Below are 19363 nucleotides of genomic sequence, written 5' to 3' on the forward strand. Positions count from 1 at the left end.
TCTTCCTTGTTCTATGCCTCTGACCATGGGACAGGCGGAGTACGGGATGAGTAAATAAATGCCTCTTCCTTGTTCTATGCCTCTGACCATGGGACAGGCGGAGTACGGGATGAGTAAATAAATGCCTCTTCCTTGTTCTATGCTTCTGACCATGGGACAGGCGGAGTACGGGATGAGTAAATAAATGCCTCTTCCTTGTTCTATGCCTCTGACCATGGGACAGGCGGAGTACGGGATGAGTAAATAAATGCCTCTTCCTTGTTCTATGCTTCTGACCATGGGACAGGCGGAGTACGGGATGAGTAAATAAATGCCTCTTCCTTGTTCTATGCTTCTGACCATGGGACAGGCGGAGTACGGGATGAGTAAATAAATGCCTCTTCCTTGTTCTATGCCTCTGACCATGGGACAGGCGGAGTACGGGATGAGTAAATAAATGCCTCTTCCTTGTTCTATGCCTCTGACCATGGGACAGGGAAACCCAAAATGAACAGCTTCTGCTCTTTCAGAAGTCAAGTCAAAACTGCCACACCATTCTCTACGCCCAGCTGCACTTCTACACCGTAAGCTCACCATCCCAGCAATCGTGCAGGAGATCTGTTCCAAAATGGATGCTCCACTCATACCTCCTAACCCAGGGGTTAGGATAGGGCCAACTCATGTAGCTCTGAAGGAGTTTGTACAGCCGTTATACTGAATATTGTGTTATGCTCTTTGACACTCACTTTGGTCTCCTTTGACGGGTTTTATCAGGATAACTTTGCCTTGCCTTACCTTTACTTCCCTTATCTGCAGATGCCGAGAATGCTGGGGAGATTAAGAAGGGTCAGAGGACGGGGAGGCCAAGCCGGAGTAGACGCACCTCGGTGGGCAAGAAAACAGACTGGGAGGAGCATCAGAGCCTGTCTGCCTCCAGCGCCCCCTCCAGTGATGACGAGCCTTCACCCTCCATCTCCAATGCCATTGAGCTCTCACCATCCCATGCCATGGGGAGCCACGCCGACTTCGTTATCCCAGATGTGGGGGAGGCAGAGGGGGAGCAGAGAGCGAGCGACACATGCAACCCTCTCTCAGGTACAGAGGAAAGTCTGCAAGGACTGAGCACTGTAACCCAGAGCTTCTCATAGAGATTTAGCACTGAAATATAGCCTCAGAAACCCAATGCAGGGCTAAAAATAGCTTTAGGGGAAGGAGTGGTTATTGACCTACATTTCTGCCCTCCCCTTCGTAGAACAGCTATCTGCTGTTACTGGCCTAAGGCTAAAAGGGGAACCTCTTCTTTGACTAATCCCATCAGTACCGTCGTTTCCCCTGCAGAGATCACCGCGAAGCAGCCATTCGCATTCCTGTCTCCTAAGAGCCTGAGAGAGCTGGTGAATGCCAGCAGTCTCATACCTAGCCCATATCCCTGCATCCGAGTCACGTCTGATTCAGAAATAAGTTTTTAGTTTGAAGTATCAGTTCCTCTGTAGTCTAGGGGAAGGTTTCCAATATCCCTGTTACTGGGAGCCCTCCAGCCTCACCAGGCTGAGTTACAGCAGTGCCGTGAGTGCCACTGGAATCGTAAAACCATCTTGCTAACAAGAGTTGGCTTGAGAATGAGTGAAAATCCTAAAGTTGTAACTCATTAACAAAAGTAATTACTCATGGTTAGCTTGTTTTGAATACTTTTGCCCCATTTGAAACATATCCCCTCATCTGACTTGGTTTCTAGCTTATAAACAATCTCACTAGAGGCTCTCTGCTTGAGTAGAGGTTTCTCACAGGGAGTTTTCAGTTTATACTGTCAACTAGGCCTCAGCCCATCCTGCAAATTCTTTTTCAAAAGAAAAAAATTGGGATTAATTAACCCCTAGGGGCTGATATACTAACCCATGAGCAAGTGAATGGGCCGGTACTATGCAAATGTTTTCTCCCTATACCAGTTGATTTAAATGTCACTCACCCATATGTGAGGACTACCATCCCGCTTGTCCTGTGAGATAGCAAACGTTGCTTACCTGTAACAGGTGTTCTCACAGGACAGCAGGATGTTAGTCCTCACGAAACCCGCCCGCCGCCTCATGGTGTTGGGTTCGTAAAGTTTTGTTGTTTTATTTTTCGGCACTGCCTGTAGCTTTCAAATAAGACTGAAGGGGGACCCCTGCTGGCTGCAGGGTTAGTGCCATGCTGGGCATGCCCAGTAGGGGCCAGTCAAAGTTCTGGAAACTTTGACAGAAGTTTTCCGTGATTGGGCTCCATCCTGATGATGTCACCCTTATGTGAGGGCTAACATCCTTCTGTCCTGTGAGAACACCTGTTACAAGTAAGCAACATTTGCTTTCTTACCTGCTAATTTTCATTCCTGTTGTACCACAGATCAATCCAGAGACCCACCCATTTTCTGGGAGAGAGAGTCCACCGATTGTACTGTTGCTTTGTATATAGTACGGAGCTGTTGGAGGTTTTCAATGCTGATTGCTTATGTTAAATTTGGGAAATGAGTTTTCCTTTGTCGTTTTGGGCAACTTCACCTTCTTCCAGCTCGTTGGAGGGGAGCGAATTTTCTTAGAAGCTTGCTTAGAAATTTATGGTTGTTGTTGTCTTGGCTTGGATACAGGTCAGTACTGAGGGACTGCAGGTTATTATAATCTGGTGTGGTTGTGGACCCTGGATCGTAGTGAGAGTTGACTCCACCCACAGGGAGGAGCCCTGTGGGGACTCACTAAGATAGGCGTGGCCTCAGCTCAGACGTACACAGATGTAAAAGACTTTATTATACTGGAAGCATGGGAGGTACCCACAGCTTGGAAAGAAGACACAGTCCAGAGTAGCAAGACTGTTCAATGATGATATCCCTGGTAGTGGCCCGCAGAGTGGGGTACGCCAGGAAACTCCTCTCTTGATGACACTCTTCAGGATAGATCCGGTAGTGGCCCGCAGTGCGGGGTATGCCAAGGATCAGCGAGTAGTAGTTCAGAGAGGTGCAGCAGATCAGTAGAGCAAAGTAGATGATGGTACTTACTCCGGAGTGTAGAAAGGTAGCTGGGTTGAGCACAGTAGAGGCACGGGGTACACCGGCGGTTCCGTCAGCAAGATGGTGGAAGCGATAATAGCACTCACAAGGCTGAATTGGCAGGATCCCGAATAAGGATAACAGGAATCTCCAGGCAGGAAGGCCCTCTGAGGAAATGGATAGCCAGAACGTGAGAAGGCTGCCCGAGGAGTGGGTACCTAAGGCGTTCTAAGTCCAAGAGTTCAGAAAGCAGTTCAAGTAGTGAAGCAAAGGGTCTCCAAATGGAGTGGAATAAGCAGGAAAGAAGTCCTTGCTAACTCGTAGGAAGCATAGGCTGGATGGGTTAAATACTTCTGGCGGGTGACGTCATGCGGAGGGGACGTCCCTGAGGTTCCCGCCATGACGTGAATAAGAGAGGACCTGGCGCACGCCCTAAGTAATCCCCGATTCAGTATGGCCGACAGGATTGCCCACGCCGACCCAGGGACGCCTGGGAAGGCGGCGTTTGCAGGCTGAGGCCGCCATGGCTCCGAGAATCGCTAGTGCAGGGAGAAGAGAAGTGAGCAGCAAAGGTTGCAGCCGTCTGCGACTGATGGGCGCAACAGTACCCCCCTTCTTAGGGCCCCTCCTAGGGGGTTTTGGCTTCCTTGGTGAAATTGTCGAATAAGATCTTTGTCAAGGATGTTATTAGCATGTTCCCAACTGTTTTCTTCCGGCCCATATCCTTCCCAGGATAATAGGTATTCCCAATGCTTTCCATGTTTATGTACATCTAAGATCTCATTTACTTGGTATGTGAAGTCCTCTTCAGCGGAGAGAAGCTGAGGATCCGGAGTCTTTTTTGGAAACTCAGAGAGTATGAGTGGCTTCAAGAGAGATGTGTGGAAGGCGTTGTGTATCTTCATGGAAGTGGGTAATCGCAGGCTGTAAGTTACAGGTCCCAGGCGGCAGAGAATAGCAAAAGGGCCAATGTAGCGTGGAGCTAATCAAACAGATGGCAGCTTGAGATGGATGAATTTGGTAATGAGCCATACCAATATCTCCTGGTTGGAACTCAGGTGCTGCTCTGTGATGAGCGTCATAACATTTCTTGGCCTGCTGTCCTGCCTTCTGCAAAAGGCCTTTGGTTTGTTCCTAGAGATGATGGAGTACTTCAGCTGAAGCCTGGGCTGCTGGCGATGGAACTGACAAGGGTATTGGAAGTGGAAGTAATGGCTGATGGCCATACACTATCTGGAATGGTCCAGTGGCGGCAGATGGGTGCGAATTCAGGGCGAACTCGGCCCAGGGGAGCAACTCTGCCCAGTCGTTTTTTCTGGAGTTGATGTAGGAGCGGAGGAACTGTATAAGTGTACGGTTCGTTCTTTCAGTTTGACCATTTGATTGTGGATGGTATGCTGACGTCAGGTCTAAAGAAATATTGAACTTCTTGCAAAGAGCTCTCCAGAACTTTGCCGTGAACTGTATGCCTCTATCCGAGAAGATATGCTTCGGCATGCCATGCAGGCGAAAGATATGCCATATAAACAGCTTTGCCAATTCTGGAGCAGATAGGAGTCCGGGTAATGCCACAAAGTGCACCATTTTCGAGAAGCGGTCTACATTGACCCATATGGTGTTGTTTCCGCTGGACACTGGCAGGTCAACGACAAAGTCAGTCGCGATGTGCTTCCAAGGCTCTTCTGGAGCTGGTAAAGGCTGGAGAAGGCCCCAGGGGCGACCGGCCGGAGGCTTCTGTCTTGCACAGGTGACGCAAGATTCTACGTATTCTCGTACGTCCTCCTTCATTGAAGGCCACCAGTAGTATCTTTCTAGGGTGGATAGCGTACGGGCTTGCCCAGGGTGACCGGCTAATCGGGTATCATGAGCCCACTTCAGAAGTTTCTTTCTTAAGTTCCGAAGTACTACCGTCTTCCCAGCTGGAATGGAATGGGTAGCAGCAAGAATCACTTTATCAGGGTTGATTATATGGCGAGCTGCATCCAGAACATCCTCAGCAGTGAAGGATCATGAGAGAGCATCTGCACATGTATTTTTGTCAGCAGGGCGATATTTGAGTAGAAAGTCAAACCAATTAAAAAACAAAGACCATCGGACTTGTCAATGATTGAGTCGCGCATGATGCAGATATTCCAAATTTTTGTGGTCTGTGTATACAGTTATCTGATGTTGTGCCGCCTCTAGCCTTGGCCACCACTCGTCAAATGCTAGCTTGATAGCCAACATCTCTGTATCTCTGTGCCATAATTTCTCTCGACAGGAGAAAAGCGCAGGGGAAAAAAAGAGCAAGGGTGTAGTGTATGGGTATCACTGTTCTGACTAAGAACGGCTCCTACACCGACATTGGAGGCGTCAACCTCGACTATAAATGGACATCGAGGGTCTGGGTGGCGAAGGCAAGGTTTTTTGAGGAAAGCCTCTTTGAGGGTTTGAAAAGCCACAACCGCTTCTGGAGACCACTATGAAGGGTTGGCTCCCTTCTTTGTCATGGCAGTAAGCGGTGCAGTCAAGGCAGAGTAGTGTTGGATGAATGTGCAATAATAATTGGTAAAGCTGAGAAAGCAGCAGAGTGCTTTAAGACCAGTGGGTTGAGGCCAGTCCTGTATACTTTTGGTCTTTTGTGGATCCATCTGGAAACCTCTGCTGGACACCACGTAGCCCAAAAAGGGAACAGACTCCTGGTGGAAGGCACACTTTTTGAGCTTAGCGTAAATATGGTTATCATGTAGTCTTTGCAGGATTCTGGCAATGTCTGCCTGATGACTTTGTAAATCTTGGGAAAAAATTAGTATGTTGTCTACATACACAACCACACATTGGTAAAGCATATCTCGCAGAATCTCATTCATCATATTTTGGAATACAGCCGGAGCGTTACACAGGCCAAAAGGCATGACCATGTACTCAAAATGGCCATCGCAAGTATTAAAAGCCATCTTCCACTCATCTCCTTGACGAATGCGGACCAGGTTGTATGCCCCTTTTAAGTCTAGTTTTGTAAAAATCTTGGCTCCCTGGAGTATGCTGAATAACTCTGAAATCAGAGGTAAAGGATATTGGTCCTTTATAGTAATTTCATTGAGTCCTCTGTAATCTATACATGGACGAAAAGATCCATCCTTCTTGCCGACAAAAAAGAATCCGGCTCCGGCAGGTGACTTGGAAGGCCGGATAAATCCTTTTTGCAAATTTTCTTGAATATAGGCTGACATGGCCTCAGTTTCTGAAAGAGAAAGTGGGCAAACCCTTCCTCTAGGGGATCCGAATTAGGCTTTAAATTAATAGCATAGTCGAAGGACCAGTGTGGTGGTAATACATCTGCTGCTTTTTTCGAAAAGACATCTTGAAATGATGAGTATTGTAGTGGCAAACCTGGGAGAGAAGTGGAGGTTGACATGTAGGGCATAGGTGCTACTTTCTTCAGGCATCGGTTGTGACAAGCCGCTCCCCATTGTGAAAGTGCCAGGGTGCCCCAGTCAAACTGGGGTATATGGTCTTGCAGCCAGGGTAGACCAAGTACTACTGAATGAATGGCTTTGTCAAGGACTCAGTATGAAGAGAACCTATGAGCAGGCATATTGGTTGCATGGTGTAAGAGACATCTGGGAGAGGCTCACCGTGTATAGAAGAAAGAAGCAGCGGAGTTGGTATCGGAACAATAGGAATCCGAAGATGTTGCACCATTCTTTTTAGAATAAAATTGCCACCTGCACCAGAGTCAACAAGTGCGAGAGTCTGAAATTCAAGAGTCCCGGAAATAATTGAGACTGGGAGAGTCAGTGGAGGAGATGGTGTAGTAAGACCTAGGAAGAGTCCTCCTGCGGATCCTAGGTCTGCATGTTTCCCGGACAGATGGGGCATGATTGAATCGCCTGGCCAGGTTGTCCGCAATACATACAGAGACTTAATCTCTTTCGGTAGCGTCTCTCTTTGGCAGTAAGGTGTCTGCGGCCTAGTTGCATGGGCTCATCTTCTTCAGTGATAGGGGAAGGCTGAGTCTGAGGAGCAGGTGTTGGTCGTGCGTGCATACTCCCTGATGACTGTTTCTTAGGACTCTTTATCTCGGAGGAATGCTCACGCAGGCGATGATCAATTCTGCTGACAAGGTCAATGAGTGAGTCCAAGGTATCAGGCAAATCAAGTGCGGCCAATTCATCCTTGATGCGAGAGTGCAGGCCTTCTAGGAAAATTGCATGTAAGCACCCCAGGTCCCAATGGAGCTCTGAAGACAGGGTCTTAAATTCAAAAACATAGTCTGGAAGTGGCTTAGCTCCTTGTTGGAGGTGTAAAAGAGCTGATCCAGCGACAGTCTTGCAAGCTGGATCATCAAATACTGATCTGAAGAGAGCAAGAAAACCTGGCAAGTCACTGAGGATTGGGTCATTGCGTTCCCATAGAGGTGAAACCCAGGCCAGGGCTCTCCCATCTAAAAGCGACAGGATATATGTGGTCTTAGCTAATACAGTAGGGCAGTAAGTTGGTTGTAGAGAGAAGTGCCTACAGCACTAGTTGAGAAAGCCCCTACACAACAGGGAATCTCATGAGAAGCGAGTGGGGGCTGGTAGAGGTACAGCAGTTCGAACGGAAACCACTTGCAAAGAGGCATCTTTATCAGACGTGGTAGCAATACTCAGTCGGGAACTCAACTGATTAAAAGCAGTGTTCAATGTCTCTAGGGTCCTCTGTTGTTCAGCAATGCTTTGGGCTAGGTTAGGAATGGCCTGCTGGGCTGAGACCTGAGCCGGGTCCATGGAGTTAGCAATCTATAATCTGGTGTGGTTATGGACTCTGGATCGTAGTGAGAACAGACTCCACCGACAGTCCAGAGTAGCAAGGCTGTTCAATGATGATATCCTTGGTAGTGGCCTGCAGAGCGGGGTACACCAGGAAACTCCTCTCTTGATGACACTCCTCAGGATAGATCCAGTAGTGGCCCGCAGTGCGGGGTATGCCGAGGATCAGCAAGTAGTAGTTCAGAGAGGTGCAGCAGATCAGTAGAGTGAAGTAGATGATGGTACTTACTCCGGAGTGTAGAAAGGTAGCTGGGTTGAGCATGGTAGTGGCCCGAGGCACAGGGTACACCAGCTGTTCTGTCAGCAAGATGGTGGAAGCGATAGTAACACTCACAAGGCTGAACTGGCAGGATCCCGAATAAGGATAACAGGAATTTATTTTATTTTATTTATTTAGTACTTTTTTATACCGCCATTCATGATACAGATCAGATCATATATCGGTTTACAAATAACCGGGGGTAATAACATTAACCTTAACATAGAAGAAGAGGCAAAAAGTTACAATAAAACAAGGGTAATGGAACTAGGAAGATGAAGAAGCCAGAAGAAGAAAGGTAACTTGGTAACTATAACATATCAATTATAATGTCTGAGATGGCGTGCACTGAGCAGAAGGCCTTAGTGAATGGTCTGTGGCATAGCTGATGTAGGCCTGGGTTAGGAGAAGGCTTGTTGAAACAGCCAGGTCTTAAGTTTTTTTCTGAATGTCAACAAGCAGGGTTCTTGTCTGAGATCGGGGGGGTCACATTCCAGATGGCTGGTCCAGATGTCGAGAAGGCCCATTCTCTAGTGGTTGACAGATGGGTGGATTTGGTAGAGGGGGCGTGCAGGGATCCTTTGTAAGCTTCCCTGATAGGTCTTGAAGAGGTGTGGAGTCTGAGTGGAAGTTGCAGGTCGATGGGGACCTGGTGGTGAATGGTTTTATGAATGATGGTAAGGGATTTGTGAAGGATTCTAAAGCTTATTGGTAGCCAATGCAGATCTCTGAGGATGGGCGTAATGTGATCTCTTCTGTTAGTGTTTTTTAGGATTCTAGCGGCTGCGTTCTGGAGCATCTGAAGAGGTTTGGTGGAGGAGGCGGGGAGACCTGGTAGAATGGAGTTGCAATAGTCTATCTTGGAGAATATAATGGCCTGTAGGACAGATCTGAAATCGTGAAAGTGCAGAAGAGGTTTAAGTATTTTTAGCACCTGTAGTTTGTAGAAGCAGTCCTTGGTTGTGTGGTTGATGAACTTCTTTAAGTTCAGATGATTATCAATTATTACTCCAAGATCTCTTGCTTGTGTGATTAAAGTGTTAGGGTGGGTCAGCTGAGGGGTATCGCTGTATTCAGGGGATATGAGGAGGAGTTCTGTTTTGGCAGCGTTAAGTACCAGGTTTAGGCTGGTGAGGAGGAGTTTGATGGCTTGTAGGCAGTTGTCCCAGAACTTAAATGTTTTCGTTAGGGATACAGTAAGGGATTCGTAAGGAATCTCCAGGCAGGAAGGCCTTCCGAGGAGCGGATAGCCAGAACGTGATAAAGCCCCCGAGGAGCGGGTACCTAAGGCATTCTAAGTCCAAGAGTTCAGGAAGCAGTTTAAGTAGTGAAGCGAAGGGTCTCCGAATGGAGTAGAATAAGCAGGAAGGAAGTCCTTGCTAACTCGTAGGAAGCATAGGCTGGGTGGGTTAAATACTTCTGGTGGGTGACATCATGCGGAGGGGACGCCCCTGAGGTTCCCGCCATGACGTGAATAAGAGAGGGCCTGGCGCGCGTGTGCATGCGTGCCCTAAGTAATCCCCGATTCAATATGGCCGACGGGATCACCCACGCCGTCCTGGGGACGCCGGGGAAGGCGACGTTTGCAGGCTGAGGCCGCCATGGCTCCGAGAATCGCTGGTGCAGGGAGAAGAGAGGTGAGCAGCAAAGGTCGCAACCTTCTGCGACCGGGCGCAACACAGGTGACACACTGGGTTATGTACAGTGTCAGTGAAACTTTATCTGTCTCCATCTGCTGGAGGGGAGGCAAACCCCAGGAGTCTGGACTGATCTGTGGTACCACAGGAACGAAAATTAGCAGGTAAGAACCAATTTTCCTTTCTTAACAACTGGAGGGATCGGTCCTTCGTAGAGATCCATACTTGGTAGAAAATAATATCTTTGACATACAACTATGAAACTTTTCACAGCCAAACAGTAGAATACATTATAGAGCACTTCAGAAAATCTAGAAACCTGGTCATCATTCTGGATCTCAGGAGCTATAATTGCATCCCTTTTGTTGCATCGATACATACACTCTGTTGTACAATATGACGGTAACTTTCAAAGCAGCACGCAGGCACACATGCTCACGTTCATCGACCCCTGCCCAGGGCCGCAGCTATTTTATAACATATGAGGTAGATTTTTAAAGTTATGCGCGGGCGTAGATTTGTTCGCACAACCCGGCGCGAACAAATCTACGCCCAATTTTATAACATGCGCGTGCTGCCGCGCGCATGTTATAAAATCCAGGGTCGACGCGCGCAGGGGGGTGCACAATTGTGCAACCTGCATGCGCCGAGCCGAGTATCCTGCCTCTGTTCCCTCTGAGGCTGCTCCGAAATCGGAGCAGCCTCAGAGGGAACTTTTTTCCGGCCCCCCCCCCCCCCCATCTTCCCCTACCTAACCCACCCCCCCAGCCCTAACTAAATCCCCCCCCTACCTTTGTTCAGAAGGCGTAACTTGCGTGCGCCAGCCGGCTGCCAGCGCACCATTCCCCGACCCGGGGGCAGGTTCGGAGGCCTCGGCCACGCCCCTGGAATGCCCCCGGGCTGGCACCATGCCCACGGCCCCGCCCCGGGAACGCCCCCAAATGCTGTGCTGCCCCCCGACACGCCCCTGAGATGCCCCCCAAGCAAAGCATGCGCCTGTGCACCAAATCTCACTCCTACCGCATATGTGGGGGAAATTTCAAAGGGATGCATGCCAACACCATTGCCACTAAAACCAGTTCATCCAATTAAGGGATAGGCCTTCCAAATTCCCCTTGTTTAAAAGCCTTTCTTCCCCACCAATTAGTCATGATTTTTAAAATCCCACTGATCTGCCTAAATTTTTTTGTTTTATCACTTACACATCATCCATAGCAGAAGTAAAGCCACTCAGCAGGGGAGCCCAATGCGCGCCATTGCGCATAAGCATTTACATGCTAATTTCAAGTTAAAATCCCAGAACACCCATGCCCTGCCCAGACCATGCCCATGCCCCGCCCATTTTAAAAAAACTTTTCATTTGTGCACGCAGCAGCATTTATGTGCATATCCGGGTGGGCTTTTAAAATCCGCTCAGCGTGCATTGGTCCAACATATTTGCACATCTCTGATCGATGCATGTGTCAGACTTTTAAAATTCACCTTTATGGTAGTAATTTCGTCCAAGATGAGCTGATGGTAGGTTTATTAAATGGAAGTTGTATATAAAAAATTCTGGTGAATTCAATAAAAAAATATACATATGGGAAAAAAATCAAGAAGAATACCAAGAAACTGCCATATTTTAACAGATCTGTGCTTCATTTTCCAACTTTGCCTGGGACTCTGCGAGTACCTGCTGGACATTAACAGTCTGGGAGATGCCTGCTTCTGAGGACAATATTACTCAATTGCAAAACAAACCATTGTCTTTCCCCCAGCTTTTTCTTTGTCATAGGAATTACTTAGGGGTTTTTTCTTTCTTTTTTTTTTACCTACAGGGGCTTTTTCAGGCGTCTCCAACATTTTCAGCTTCTGGGGAGACAGCCGGGGCCGGCAGTACCAGGAGCTGCCCAGGTGTACCATCCCAGCCCATGCCACCCTCAACGTCCCACTGCCCTCCCCGTGCCGGCGGCAGAGGAGCGAGGTGGAAAGCAGGCTGGATCTGCTACAGAAGCAACTCAACAGGTGAGGAGAAGAATGTTATACGAGTAATCCCTAGCAACATGCTGGGGCATTGCATGAATCCTAGATGAGGGAAGAATAATTCAGTTCATTCATATCTACTAGCTAAGAGGGAAGAGTGTCATAAAACGCCAGCACATAGTCATTAGATTGAAGAAAAAAGTGCCTCCTAATATCATGATTTGGTGTTAGGTCTGTATTGGCTCAGAGAGACAAGTACCTCTTAACCCCATGCTGGGAATCTGGTCTGGTGTGAGCTAGGAGGGGTAAAGTTCCCCCCAACACCCACCATGCTTGGGCACTGATCTTGCATGAACTAGAAAGGAAGAGCCGTCTCCTAACCCCATGCTGAGACACTGGTTTAGTATGAACTAGGAAGGAAGATTGTCCCCACTAACCCCATGCTGGGAAACTGGTTTGATATGATCTAGGAGAGAAGAGTACCCCTCTAACCCCATCCAGGGACACTAGTTCACAATGAGCTGGTAAGGAACAGTGTTTCTCTAACCCCATGCTGGGAAAGTGGTTCAGTATGAGCTAGAAAGGAAGAGTGCCCTCCCCTAACCTCATGCTGGGTTTAGTGGTTCAGTATGAGCTAGGAGGGAAGAGTGTGCTCTCCTAACCCCATGCTAGGGTAGTGGTTCAGTATGAACTAGGAGGGAAGCATGGTCTTACCAAAGTTGCTTCCTTGCTAAGATATAATAATAATGCAGCTCATGGTGGGTATGGCCATATGTTGACTGTATCATTTAAATATCAAGTAACTTTAGCCAGACATCTCCTTGTGATCAGGAACAGGCTGAACCAGTTGGAGTTGAAACTCCAGACATGGGAAAGGTGGATCAGTACATGAAATGGGATAAAACCCAGCATTAGGGGCTCTGCAGCAGTTCTCTTCAGTACAACGACCACTCAAGCACATCTTCTGCAAGAGTTGCTCGATTCCTTTATCCAACTCCCATGGGTCAAAACATTTTTCTGTGAGTGGACTGACCATCAATGTCCTGTGATGACTGAAATGCTGCTCCTCTTTTCCCACTTCTCTCTCAGACTAGAAAGCCGAATGACAGCAGATATCAGCACCATCATGCAGCTGCTTCAAAGGCAGATGGCCCTGGTGCCACCGGCGTACAGCACCGTGTCTTCTCCGCTACAGGCCGTTGCTGCTGCCTTCCCTGCCAGTGGCAAGGAGAGGCTGGCGCCGCCCGTTCTACCCGTCACGCCCATGGGATCTGAAACGCCGGTATTGCTTTCTCAGGTATGGTGACCGGAGCCATCAAAAGGTCAGCTCCAACACTGTGTGAAACATTTCAAACATCTGTCCCAGACAGTGCTTCAGGTGCACACAACAACTTGATTCAGAATATTCCTAAGAGGTCATTGGTGTGTAATTCCTCCCACATTTACTCTCAGACTCAAGAAGCAAGTTCCAAATTACCACTCTTTCATTGTGTCTGATTGGTATGTCCTGGTTATGATGTTACAAAGGGTATCGCAGGCCCAGCCTGAAACAACTGGATCCCATCCCATGTGGTGTTCCAAACATGGCTGCTTCAGGGGCTCAGGGAAACAACTTAAAATATATCAGATGCAATGAATGGCAAAAGCATTTTTAATCGATACTACTGAGGGGTATTCCTACTTCTGTGTACCCTTTGAAGTATTTCTCAGTGTTCACCATTAAAGGGGCTGCAGTTTAGATCTGTTCCCGAGCAGTGGGGAGATTCACCATGGGGCTCTTGGTTTTTACACACTTGGACTCTGACAAATCACGCACCACACTCTGGATGGTTTCTGCTCCTTAGTTCTCAAAAACGGGGAAAGAATCCGCAGACCCTTGACTCAGGTCTGCAGCTACTTCCACACACATAACATCCCCTGCTCATTTGTGCTGGCCTGCTTCAGACTCCTTCTAGAAAAGTCTAGGAGTCTCTATACTGTTCACAGCACAGTCTATTCTGGCAACCTCCCCAAGGGGGGTACTCTTACCAACTGATCATACCAACTCCATGCCTTACAAACATATGTCCTGGCAAAAGGGGACACGTTCATTAAATGGGGAGTTTAAGGAGTCCCTACATATGCAAACAAGCTTCACATGCAAGTTAAGGCTATTTTGCATGTGCAAACATTTAGGAACTCATGGTCAAACTGTTTGTTTCAATGAATTTCTAAGTAAACAGAAGCTAACATAACCTCACATAGTACAAAGTTAAATAGAAAATTTTTTTGCAATGTTTAATGCAAAATTACTATTTGTTATTTTTAACATATTGAAAATAAAACAGTGAATATGGCATATGCAAAGGTTTGGATACCCTTCCAGTTGATTCATTACTACTGTTTTTTTTTTTTAAAGTTGTTAATAAGGCCCAAAATGTTGATTGACTCAATAGGGCTTCAATTAATTAGGTGAGGATAATTCTATAGTTTAATAAATAGTCAGACTTTGATTGTTATTCTGTCTACTTTCAACAACCATGGGCTCCTCTAAGGCCCTGTCTGAATATTTGAAAATGAAAATAATTCACTCTTATAAAGTAGGGGAAGGCTATAAAAAGCTCTCTAAACGCTTCCAGCTATCAGTTTAAAATGTTAGAAACATTGTTAAGAAATGGAGGTTTACATGGATCTGTAAAACAGAACCCACAGATCACTGCAAATGTCCTACTGAAAAGTCAACTGAACAGCATTGCTTACACAACGACGTACGTAGAAGTGTTGTCAAAAGGAAATCTTTTCTATGACCTCATCCTAAGTGTAATAATCTAAAGTTTCCAAAATAAAACCCCGATAACCCTGAATAGTTTTGGAACAAGTGTTTGGACTGATGAAATTTAAGTTGAACTGTTTGGTCAAAACCTGTAAACCGTGGGATGAGTGGAACACATAGAACACACAATACAGGCTTGTAAAAGCAAAAACTTAGTTTACTAAATAATGTAAAATATGTTAAAAATCATCAAAGACAAATAGTATCACAGCAAATATTAGTAAAGGCAAATAGCAATACAATAATTAAAAAAAAGATAAAGATTTATAAAGAGATTCCTCCCACACAGTCCCCCTGTTGTGAGTCAAAGTATCTGTGAAAAAATCAAACGACACAACCCCAGAGAAACATCAAGAAATGCTAACAGCACTCTTTCTCTGATGAATCTGAGGAACACAGTCAATTGCAATTAAGTTATACTCTCCTTTCTGGCTCTGGTTTAGGTTTTGTAAGGCCGGTTGTTCTAATTAGAACCTGCAATTTCAGCAAGATTTTTGCCCTAAATAGGAGGCATCCTGTTACTACATGACTTCAGACAGTTCAATCACTGGACCCTATCAGACAGAAAAACAAATGTTTCTTCTTCTTATCTCAGCTTGTTACTTCTAGACTAAGGAAAAGAGGCAAGACAGCAAGCTATAAATTCATGGTTAAAAAGTCTTATACTAAGCTCTTGTGCAAATTCATATTGATCCACATTTATTCATTTATTTATTGGTGATTGCTTTGTTTTTCCAGTCCACTTTAACTAACTTCCTATTATTTTCTACAAAACCACACAAAAACATTTGGAGAAAATGAGGTGAAGCATTTGGGAAAAAAGAACACCTTCCCAACTGTTAAACATGGGGGTTGGATCTATTATGCTTTGGGATTGTGTGGCAACCAGTGGCATAGGAAATACAATGCGAATGGAAGTGAGAATGGATTCAACTAAATATCAACATATCCTAGAAACTAATATCCCACAATCAGTGAAGAAACTGAAGCTGAAAAGAGGATGGGTATTTCAACAAGAGAACAATCTGAAACATACCTCAAACTCAACCATGAAGAACGTGCAGGAAAGAAAGATGAAGGCTTTGCAAAATAGCCACATTATTGAAGATCTGTGCTGAGATCTCAAATATGCAGTGCATTCAAGGAGACCTAAGAATGTTTCTAGATAGAAGAGTTCTGCAAGGAATAGTGGAAAAAATTACAAAAACAAGAATAGAAAGATTCTTAGCTGGATCAGGAAACATTTGGAAGCTGTTAGTTCTCAGAAAAAATACTTCAGTAAACTATTCAATAACCAGTCTTAAAAAATAAGAATTATGTGCAAAAAAAATGTGTATATAGAGGATTACCGCAGATCTATATGATTATAATATAGGAGGAAAAGACTTAAGCTACCTCAAAGGAATAAAACTCCTAAAGTGACATTAATACTATCATTAGTCTAAAAAGCTGCCTTCCTAACCACTGAAATTTACTAAGGGGTAGATTTTAAAAGCCCTACGTGTGCCGGGCCTATCTTACAAAGGCCCAGCGACGTGCGTAAAGCCCCGGGACGTGTCTAAGTCCCGGGGCTTCAGGAAAGGCACTGGAAGGGATGGTCCGGGGGCGGGGCCAGAGGCCTCCGGCACAGCGGCCATTTGCCGCTGTGTTGAAGGATTGTGTGCCAGCTGGGTGCGGACGTGTGCAACCCTAGGCAGGCGCAGCAGGCAAAATCATTTTTTGGGGGGGATTACGACAGGGATAGGGGCGGGTTGGTTAAGGGAAGGAGAAGGGAGGTTAGGGTAGGGGGTTGGGAAGTTTTCTCCCAGACCACTCCAAAATCGGAGCAGCAATGGGAGGGAACTGGGGAAGGCCGCGGGCATCGGCGCGCGCAGGGTGCACAATTGTGCACTCCCTTGCATGCGCCGACCCCCGGTTTTATGGCATGCGCGCACCCGCGCCCGCATGTTATAAAATTGGGCATCCGTGTGCACGTGCTGGGTAGCGCGCGCACATGGACGCCCACACGCAACTTTATGAAATCTACCCCTAAATGTTTTAACTATTTTGTTGTTCAAAAATGTGAGAGTGCACTGATCCTCAAAGTGTAGAAGGGATTTGATGATAAATTCTATAATCCAAAGACTTCACGCTGTTCACAATTCACAATCTATGGCTTGGTTGCTAGTGTAATTGCCCTCTTCTCTTTTCATTCTTTAAAAGTCAAATGACTGTAAATAATACAATACTCAAATGGTTCGAAGAATGTAATCCATAATGAAAAAATGCCCTTACCTCCTTCTTATATAGAAGATATCAAATAACTGAAACAGATTCTGCAATCCAATCTGTGTCAGGGGTCCTTCCACTTCTTACAGAAATCATTCTTTTATGCACTACTAACAAAAAAAAAATGTACTTAGAAAACATTTAATGTGGCATTCTGCCTACAGAAGTTTATTGCAAGTGAAGGCAATAAAAAAAGATGCAGCTATTTTTATACCGGCTATAAGAATGGAGTTCAGCCAGTCAAATGGTTCATCAAAAGCACACGATTCCAACAACCAATAGAAAAAATGATCCCGGATGCATTAAACGAAGACCTCACTTATAGTTCATTAAAAAAAACAAACAATAAATTGTATGTGTATCATCGCTGCTTGATGTTATCAAAAAAAGCCCCTCAATCATGAACTATTTGTTTCTTCATGTATCAAAACCTTTTATTTAGTGTCAGCTTCTCAATTTAACAAATCATTTGCCTTAAAAAAAAATGTATATAATGTATTAGAAAAAGAGATGCGACTCATTACTTGAATTTAGTCCATTGTTGTTCACTGCGCCTTGATTCTTTATCTCGAATACCTTCCATGGCTTCTTTTATTTCTACATGGTCTATCACAAAGAACTAAAGTGCGATGAAATGAGCATCCTTTTTCTTATGATTTTAACATTGATGTTCTGAAAAGGAGCATCCTTTCTTTTATGATTGTAACAATATTGATTCTCTGAAATACATGTTCTTAAAATCTTTTGGCAGCGGGACAAATCATTATATAGACCTGAAATATAGAAGCACAATTGGTCATAAAACCGTAATTTAGATCTTTTATTTGTGAATGGATGCACAAACTTTTTGATCTGCAAAGTCACTCCACATCTGTAAAGTCTTCTGGCCATATCCAGATTGCTTATATCTCTTGGTTGAATTAATGGAGATAAATAAGAAGGACATAATATCTCTTTTAAATTTTTTCCCTAAGTATAAGCCACTTGTAATCTTTCCTTAGAAAAACACGAATGTACTTCCAACAAATTCCAGTATTTTCCTAGCATGTAGACAGATGAACTCCGGACCAGTGGAGACAGAGCAAGCTGATGTCACAGTATATATAACCCTGCAGTGACCCCAGCCTGCCTGTATTCTCCGTCTCCAGCAGATGGTGTATGTGCATCTCCCTATGGGGATTGCTTTGAGCTTTTTGAAAGGAGAAATTTGAAACTCTGAATTCAGTAAAAGAAAGCCTCGCTCTCTTGCGGTGATACCTAAAGGTTCCTCCCCCAGTTGAGAATTCCTGAGGTGATTTCCGTGGTCCCTCAGAGGTGTGTCTTGGTCTGGTAGCTGGGTTTCCCAGCGTGGACTTAGCTGCTAGTTCAGCTGAAAGGCAGCGGGTGCAGGAGGCCGAGCATGGCTGTGATGGAAGATGCCCTCTCCCCCCGCAGCCAGAGACTGTCTCTGTACTCAGCCGGTAAACGCTGAGCTCAAGTAAGGAATGAAAAAAAAAAGGAGAAAGTTTTACCTGAATCAGAGACAATTAGAGGTATTTCAGGACTTCCTCCAGTCTCCATTCTCGGCGCGCGTACCAACGTTCATTCCCGCATCCATTGGGGTTGGGAAACTGGGCAGCCTGGCAGGTTGAGCGGCCCCCAGTGGGCTAGACCCTGCACTTAGGATTTTTTCTTGCACGCCGCATGGTAGGCCGCGGTGGCTGTTTTTGCGTACTCTTGTGCGTGTTCTGCTGCTCTCTATAGGCTGTCGATGTGCGCATTGTGTCGGCTCTGTGCATGTATTGTACGCCCGGTTTATGGGCACGCTTTTTGTGCGCACAAACATTTTTGCACTGGTTGTGCGTGCACCTTGCCGTGCTTTCTTCTAGGCACTTATTTTTTGGGGGCATTTCATTTTTGAGAGCGAGCCGTTCTGATGCACATTTACCGCAGCGATGGTGCCGGTAAGCCAGAAGCCTAAGCATCTTCCTATTTGTGTTGCCTGTCATATTAGGGCTTCTCCCAGGACAAGCAGGATGGTAGACCTAACAGATGGGTGACATCATCAGATGGAACCCTGTCACGGAACACTTTTGTCAAAATTTCTAGAACTTTGACTAGCACATTGAGCATGCCCAGCATGCCACCAACCCAGTTGCCACACCGGGTCCCCCTTCAGTCTCATTTTATAGCAAAAAGCATGAGCAAAAAGCATGAGCAAAAAATAAAATAAGAAAACGTAAGCAAACCCAACTCCACAGGGTGGCAGGCGGATTTCGTGAGGACTAATATCCTGCTGTCCTGGGAGAACACCTGTTACAGGTAAGCAACTCTGCTTTCTTCTAGGACAAGCAGGATGGTAGTTCTCGCAGATGGGTGAATAGTAAGCTGCAGGCTGTCCCCGAAACACTCTGGGCCAGCAAGAACCCAATAACATGCAACAGGGGTGCTGTTGTCAACAATGGGGCAGCCTGTATAGTCTCTCTTGGTCTCTCATTATAGGCTCCTCTCCTCTGTGTCTTTGGTCAGGATGGTCGGTCTTTGGTCAGGGATGGTCGGTCTTTGGTCAGAGAAGCAAACCAATTTGGTAGTGCAATAATAATGGGAGATTTCAATTACCCCAATATTGACTGGATAAATGTAACATCAGGACTT

At 45.9% G+C, this 19363-nt stretch overlaps 1 protein-coding gene across 1 annotated transcript in view; it reads left to right on the forward strand.

The window, feature by feature from the left end:
• The window catches only part of KCNH2 (potassium voltage-gated channel subfamily H member 2), a 439418-nt gene that overhangs the window by 401143 nt on the left and 18912 nt on the right, over positions 1 to 19363 (forward strand). The window contains exons 10-12 of the mRNA XM_029587977.1: positions 796 to 1074; positions 11505 to 11691; positions 12739 to 12946. Coding sequence (XP_029443837.1) covers positions 796 to 1074; positions 11505 to 11691; positions 12739 to 12946 — 674 coding nt within the window. The remainder of the gene's footprint in view (positions 1 to 795; positions 1075 to 11504; positions 11692 to 12738; positions 12947 to 19363) is intronic.

This window comes from Rhinatrema bivittatum, chromosome 2 (genome assembly GCF_901001135.1).
Source record: "Rhinatrema bivittatum chromosome 2, aRhiBiv1.1, whole genome shotgun sequence".
Lineage (NCBI taxonomy): Eukaryota > Metazoa > Chordata > Amphibia > Gymnophiona > Rhinatrematidae > Rhinatrema > Rhinatrema bivittatum.